An 8,189-nucleotide genomic window follows, 5' to 3' on the forward strand; every position below is an offset into this window, starting at 1 on the left:
TCTCGTATATAATATATAATATATGAGATGTCATCCCTGAAATATTCTATCCTGCCAGAAATCGAACCCGGGACCTCGAGAATAGTAGGCGAACGAGCCAACCGCTTGGCAACGAGGCGGACTGATCTCCGCTCGATTTCCTTATTCGGGACTTTTACGCCACCTCTGGTTCTGTTTCACACACAGAACTGTATCAATCGATTAGAACAAAAAAATAATTTTATCAATATAGATAATTAAAAAATGTTCAGACAGTTATAAACTTCAAACCTCGGTTGGGGGCCAAAAGAAGTATGAAGTATTTTTTAAAATAATTTTTACGTTCAATGTGTTCAAAATGCAACTTTTTAGACCCCTTTCACTTTGGTGTCTAAAAAAATAAAAAACTTCATACATCATCGTCCCACTCTATTGACCATGACTAAAACATGGATGACAGACTGTAGCAATGGATGATTGTATATATGTGCACGTGCTTCAAACACGCTCGCTGCATGGCTTTCTTGTCACGTGTTGTTTGTAATTCTGGCGCGGGACAGCCGTGCGATGGAACACGTCTCGGCACGCGGTACTAACTACACGGCACAGAGGTACGCTAACACATTACTAACCCTAATTTATGTCCAAATCTTTGTAGACTAGCGAGGGATCGAAGGCCCTGGGCCCTTCAACGATATTGATATTTCAACCGGTGTGGAAAAACCATTTAAAAAACTAATACAGAAGTTGTGTTTTGACGTTGCCTGGTTATTGTCAACAGTAATTGTTTGTTTTTGAAAGGGATGAAAATATAACTAAATGCGAGATCAGTTTAAACGCAGATATTCTGAATCGGGTAGGAGAATCTGTGTATCTGGGAAGTATGTTTACTAGGGGTGGAAAGGACGGTGCACTGACATCCACTTTGGCAAACAATTGAACGTAGTTATGCAGAAAGCAGCCAGTCCACAATTTCGGAAAAATGAGACATTGATGTTATCGCGTGCAGTAAGGACGATTCTGTGTTCTGCCAAAAACAGCCAGGTGTCGATCACAAAAACGGCATTTCTCAATTTGCAGAAAACTAGAAAAATCTTATGGTACTTTAAAAATCTTTTAAACTGGTTAAATACACAATAAGATTCTTGTTTGTAATATATAAAAAAACTTATATATTCATTGTTTATCGTTTGTTAAAGTCAAAAACATTCAAACTATTGTGTAGATTTTATAATACACTCTTTTCACAAAATGGCTATTATCTCAGTTTCACCTTTCTATGGCTGGCTGCTGTCTCTATAACTACGTTCAATTGTTTATCACAAGGGGCTAAACTAGCAGATCACAATGGAGTTCTAGTGCCGACTCTAATGTATCGGAGCGATTGGAAAAATGATGATGGAAGTAAGTTAAATGCTGTCGAAATGCGATCGCTCAGGCGAATGTGTGGTCAAACAATGCACGATAGGTGCGCAAATGTCGAGATCCGTGAACTGTGCAAGCCTGAGACGTGCATTATCGACAGAATCAAGAAAGGGGTGCTGCGTCGGTTTGGACGTGTAGAGCGAAAGAACGGCTAAAAGGATCTACTATGCGAATGTTGATGGATGCAGAAAACGGGGAAGACCGAGAAAGACATGTCAAAAGTTGGAACAATCGATGTGCGTGCATGAATGTAGCGGAAGCGAGGTCTGTATGCAATATGTGATATGGCGTTCTATCGCCTCTGCCTACCCTGAGAAACGGCGTGATGGTTTGTTGTTGTTGTAATTGTTTTTATCAATATTTTGAGTTTGTCCAAAAAAGGAAAGATGGTCGGTTTAAATGTGCCTGATACGGGTTCAATTCCTGGCAGGTTCGACGTGGAACATTCATCTAAAATGATGATTTGAAATGGTGATCTAAGTTGTAGCTAGCGTAGGAATAACATGTCCATCTATTGTCCGTCTCGTTTCTACTGAATTATTTCTTTGAACAGTCTGTTTGGTTACGATCATTATTTAGTTTGACGGTATGAAGAAATATTGCCTTTTTTTGTGAAATACAATTAATTTGATTTAAAATGTTTTTAGGGGAAAATACTCACAATGGCGACCACTCCGACGCCCACGCCAGCACTTTCTCTCACAGCAGTAAAGAGGTGATTATTATTATTATGGATAACTTATATAGCGCCATTTTTGTAATATAATACCTCAAGGGCGCTTTTCAAAGTTGTGACTATGACGCAGGGGCGAAACGTGTATAGAAGCGATTATGCGCAGCTTACCATTATATTTGACCAACTATAATAATGTTTTGGTGTAACTTTATTTACAGAAAAAAAAAAAATTAACATTTATTTAAAATCATTTCCATCGTTTGTATTTTAATCCTAATATAAATATTAATATTAATAAAGCGCGCCCAGCGCCTGCGGTGAGCTAAGAAACTAGCCGATTATTCCAGCTTATTTTTTCATACAAATAAGTATACTATATTTTTAATGTATTAACCCCAGTGCGGGCTCCAAGATTAAACTTGCAGATTACACAAATTATTTGAAGATTCTTGATTTGGAAAACAGTATTTCAAACATTGTTTCTTAAGGACTATTTTTCTTTGAGATGGTACTTTTGACATAAGACCATAATTACTTTCACGCGTCATATTGCAGGACATATGGCGCTCGACGCGGCCGTTTTTAGCACTATTAATTACTAGAACAATGCGGCCAGTTGACATTTCAATTGGATTCCTAATATCGACTGAATTCATAGTGGTATTTTTTTATTTATTTTTTAATGAATTATACATTAAAATAATGGATAATATATCTATATAAAATAATATATCACGAAGTTACATCTTTTGAGTTGATTTTATGGATGAGAGTTGTTGTATCACACAGAACCGCAGAAAAATATTATATATATAAAATATTATGCACCTCCTATGTAGGTACAAATATATGAATTTTTTTTATAGCTTACCTGTAAATAAAATCACCATTCGCCACTGATATGATGTCATAATGACTACAGTGATACTGCAAAAACAATTAAAAATTAATACAATTTTCGGTCAAAGAGGATTGGCCCACTACTCGGTTAAAGTGTACAATCTACTTCCATTATCCGTAAGGACAATTAGTAAGTTCTCGCAATATAAAATTGCTATTAAGAAATGGATAGTGGAGGTGGGTTGCGCACGCATCGATGAGTGGATCAAGCCAATTAGGTAAAATGTGTGTACTGTTTATAAAATTTGGTCTATTCGTCTATATAAATTGGTTATGTTTTTTATGATTATTTTAGTTTATATTTATTTATTAATGAAATCATACAGTCTTTATATAAAACAAGGTACAAAATAACAATTAAAAAGGTAAGACCAATTACAGATTTCACACTAATTTATTATGAATGCAGGAGGAGAGGGGGAAAATAATTTAATTCTAAAAAAGTAAAAATATAAATATTAAATAAAAAGTACATAAAAGGGAGAAGACATTGTATGGCTCCAAGTCTACTTCCCTCCCTCTCTCTCTGCTTCCGTGAACATTTATATTTCTTAGTAAAAATTCACAACCAACAATAATTAATTAGATGTATATATGAATAAGTATAAATTAAGAGTTGAAATCAAAAGTTAAAATTAAAATCAAAAGTTAAAATTAAAATGAAAAGTTTAATTTAAAATTAAGTTAAAAGTTTAAATTAAAAGTTAAAATTAAGAATTCATATTAAAAAGTCTAAATTAAAAGTTAAAATTAAGAATTAATATTAAAAAGTTAAAATTCAAAGATAAAATTAAAAATCAAATTCAAAGTTTAAAGTCAAGCAGGATTAAAATTTGAAACGTCAACAATATTTTGAGTTTGTCCAAATTTTTGTAGACAAGGACTGGATTCAACTCCCTGGGGAGCTGTTTATATTAACATATATCAACAGAGTATACCATTTAGTATGCCGAACATATATGTTTGTTGGCAGACCTGAGAATTCTGGGCACCGGGGAATGGAAACCACAGTTAGTTCTATGGTCATCGGTATGAAAGAGTCAGTTTTGTCTGAGGTTTTCAGTTGGGATATTTCATTTTATCGAGCTCAGTAGTTCGGGCGCATCGAAGAGCGAGTTGAGAATTTTAAACAGGACTAGAAGGTGGAATTTATTTCGACAATCTTGAAGAGCAGATATATTTAAGCTAGTTTCTAACTCAGTGTATGTATATTTGTCTCTCCGGATAAGCCCAATCTCCAGCCTATCTTTCTTCAAACTCAACGTTGAACTGATTCAATGTTACAACAGAGATGAAGAACATTTAAGAGAAGGTAATACAGAAGTCTAGGCATCTACAGGGCTTATGACCTGTCAATTGCTGGTTTAAGTGGCCACTTTACACACTGTGTAACATTCACCATTCTGCCTATATTTGAACATCTGTATTCCTTCAATTCTTCCATCTGTTGATGTTTGTGAAGTTAAAGAGCTGAAACCTTTATTTATGCGGGTGAGATTCATCTAATTGAATTATTTCACCTTCATTCAGACCAGGTAATTTATCAACCAGCCATTATAAACCAGCCATTGACAGGTCATAAGCCCTGTAGATGCCTAGACTTCTATATTACCTTCTCTTAAATGTTCTTCATCTCTGTTGTAATATGGTATTTACAATGTAATATGTCGATGTCACTAAAACTGTCATTATAGGTAATCTGTATCTTATTATGTTAATTACGTTTTTTTATTGTTATTATTATGTTAACTTTGTTAAATAGCTAATTTACAACATTATTCTGTATAAAAAAAGAATACAAACATTGTAAAAGTATAAATAAATGTGTACCGTGGCGCACGTATCTCCTTGGTGCATATCGATGTACCCACCCAAAACTTGAAGGTAGAGGGTCGGTGGTGTATCTTCGTAATCACTCGGGAGAATTGATTTATTTATGTTATTACATTTCTTAATAATTGTACACGTACGATTGAAATAAAATACAACTTGAGAAAATTAAACCTAAGGCAAAAATTTCCACATTGAATTCATCATAAACCATCGGAATCTTGGACGAGTGTTTCTTACCCGATGGCCAATCGGCGTAATGAAAATCAGTTGCCTCGTAGTGTAGCGGTTGGCGCGTTCGCCCACCGCGCTCGAGTCCCGAGTTATTTCACATAACGCTTTTTCTATTCCGACGCGGTCAGAGCGTTCTAACGGATCGTCGTGTCCCGTGTTGCAGGGCTCCCCCTCTAAGGACATGTCTCTCGAAGAGTCCCCCAAGAAAGACAAGAAGAAAAAGAAGGGGCTGAGGACTCCGTCCTTTTTGAAGAAGAAGAAGGACAAGAAGAGGTCTTCGGTTCCCGAGTCCGCGTAGAGGTAAGCAGATAATAATAACAGTCCTCTCTTCCTCTCCTCTTTTACCTCCTTGTTTTTTTTTTGTCAAGAGAAATATTTCAAATCCAGGGGTCATTTTTAATGAGATGTAAATAACTCATTAATAAAAAAAAGGTATCAGGTCGCGGTAGATTGGGTTTCGATCCTCGCCGTGGCGCAGTCGGTAAGACGGCCAACTGTGAAGCCGGCGTCGCGGGTTCGACTCCCGCAGTTGCAAGAAAAAATATCGGAGAAAGATTTCTTTCTCCGCGGGCCTGGGTGTCGTGGTGTACTTTTCACTACCTCCTTCCATAATCCATCCATCCCACCTGCTGACGAGCCTCTAGATAAAGGCTTAGCGGGTTATTTTATTTTTATTTTATTTTATTAACATAAACGGCAAATCTGCCTTTTACAAAAATTTATAATACTAAAAAATTTGGCTCAATATTTTTTTTTTTAAAAACATACATTTCCTTATACCCAAGATTTATAAAAAAAAATTAAACCTAAAAATTATACAGCATATTTATTTATTTATTTATTCACACTCTTTATCAAAATACAATTCCATATTCACTTTGCCCAGCTAACAAGGGTACATACCCCGTTCCAAGCTAGGCAATTACATTTTAATATATTATAATAGTTAACAAATTAATATAGAGCACAGACAAACAAAATATAAACTTATTCGGATACACATTTTGATTCATATACACATATATACACATGTACATACACACACACGTACATACACCCATGCGCATACACATACATACATTCATAAAAACATAGACAATTTATGTATGCGAAACTTCATGGTTGTCATCTATAAATATATATTTTTTAAATAATAAAACATTCTACAGTAATACAACAAGAAAATCATAAGTACTGTTTCATACAGCCGGGCAAAGTGAACAAAAAACTGTCCATATTATGAAATGCATGAATAAATAAATATAATTACCATTCACCATCTTTGAAAAAGTTCAGAAGGTTTGTTCTATAGGAACAATACCCTAACTAACTAACTAACTACTAACTAACCATCACGCCATTTCCCCAGAGGGGTAGGCAGAGAGGATAGAACGCCACACCACTCTGTCCTGGCACACTTCCTTTGCTTCCTTCACATTCATACATCTTCTCATGCACGCACGTCGATTATTCCGACTTTTCACATGACCACTTTCAATACCCTACACTAAATATATCAGATATGTGGGAATAACTATTGCCGAGTTCACGAAGTCTATTTAATACGGCATTACAAGTATACACTGTCCGCGAATTGTTGCCACAAAACGGTTATTGTTATTCCTTTAATAAAAAAAAATTAATTCCTATTGCTATTCACTCAGGTCATAAGCCCTGTAAATGCCTAGACTTCCATATTCCCTTCTCAAAAACGTTTTCCCTCTATTGAAATAAATTTAAACACAAATTTATCTCCTAAATTTAGAAAAAGTAGTATATGAAGTAAATATGTTGATATAAGGAAAGTTTTTAAGCAACGTAATACACGTGTCGGGACAATAAATGCCAAAAATCAATGTAAATCATGGGAAAATATTGGGAATCAATTACTTGTGAAAACTGACTCCTTTAACAGCTTTGACGCTCCAACTGCTGCAAGCAAACATACTGCAATTCACCATAGTGGATTTTTATTTATTATAACGTAAATATCCAAGTTATTTTACAAGCAAAGCCAAGCACAGCGACAAAAGCATCCGATCGAATCGTTATGTTTATGTTGTCAAATAAAACAAAATGGCCACCAATTGGTTGCTAGCCAACAAACCAACATTGCTTGCGTTCTATGAAACATAGTGATAGGGCGTCTCTCTAGGTTACGCATTATTACTCTGAGGGTTTTACTATGTAAGAATAGATAAAATTGAAATATTAATATTAAATTTTTTTTTTTCAGATTCCACACAACTCCACCCCGTCTTAGCTTTTTTTGTAAGGAAAAAAAGCGCAAATTGAAAGTACCACACGCATCGTCATACAGATGGACCTTAAAAAAAAATTAAAGAACTTTATATATATATATATATGAATATATAAAATATATAATATTCTTTACGTTAATCAAAAATAATATTTGATATGATTTTATGTATGTATTTTACTATTTAAGATACTTTGACGAATTCAAAAGAATATATTTTTTAAAAGGCGATATATTTAGTCTAGCTCATCGACAGGTTTGAGTTTCCACACCCAGTGGTGCAAAGGGTACTGCTTTTGCGAACCGAACGGGGCGTATTTCGATCGTCCGTTACGTGAAGTTAAGGTGATCATTGGTACCGTTTACATATCGCAGTTTAAAAATTTGGACGAGCTCGAAATGTCCGTGTTAAATTGTATTTATTATACGTGTACGTCTACTATGCGACAAAGCGAACTGCTGTTTTATTTTATTTTAAAGTCGTTTGTAGAGGCATAAGTATCGCGTCCTTTAAGTAACACCGCGTACGTCGTTTTTATTTTTGCGGGACGATGAAAACTGTTTTTTTTTTATTTGTCGAATGTGTCAAAACGGAACGATTATCCATAAACTGTCGTCTATTAAAACCCGAGTCTAATTTTTAATTTTAGGAAATATAGATTTTACGCCCTTATTTATGATTTACCAGAGTTTTTTTTAATTTTGCAACCATTTTCAACAAGTTGTGAGAAAATGGGAATCAAATTGGGGCAGAGTGGGGTTCGCACGTCCGACCTACGATCCTCGAGTCGGTAACACCAGCCGTTTACGCTTCGAATGGCATATTCAACTCAAAACTGTCATTTTTAGAGTTACCGACTTAAGCCTGAATGGGGACAATATTAT

General features: G+C 35.0%; 1 protein-coding gene across 1 annotated transcript in view; it reads left to right on the forward strand.

The window, feature by feature from the left end:
- LOC148277770 (uncharacterized) overlaps positions 1–7,419 on the forward strand; it is a 50,887-nt gene extending 43,468 nt beyond the window's left edge. The window contains exons 11-13 of the mRNA XM_088232407.1: positions 2,052–2,119; positions 5,208–5,344; positions 7,281–7,419. Of these exons, the coding sequence (XP_088088533.1) occupies positions 2,052–2,119; positions 5,208–5,342 (203 nt within the window). The 3' untranslated portion in view covers positions 5,343–5,344; positions 7,281–7,419. The remainder of the gene's footprint in view (positions 1–2,051; positions 2,120–5,207; positions 5,345–7,280) is intronic.
- Positions 7,420–8,189: the final 770 nt, after the last annotated feature.

This window comes from Micrasema longulum, unplaced genomic scaffold (genome assembly GCF_059751315.1).
Source record: "Micrasema longulum isolate JH-2025_06_02 unplaced genomic scaffold, ASM5975131v1 h1tg000982l, whole genome shotgun sequence".
In the NCBI taxonomy this organism is placed as follows: Eukaryota; Metazoa; Arthropoda; class Insecta; order Trichoptera; family Brachycentridae; genus Micrasema; species Micrasema longulum.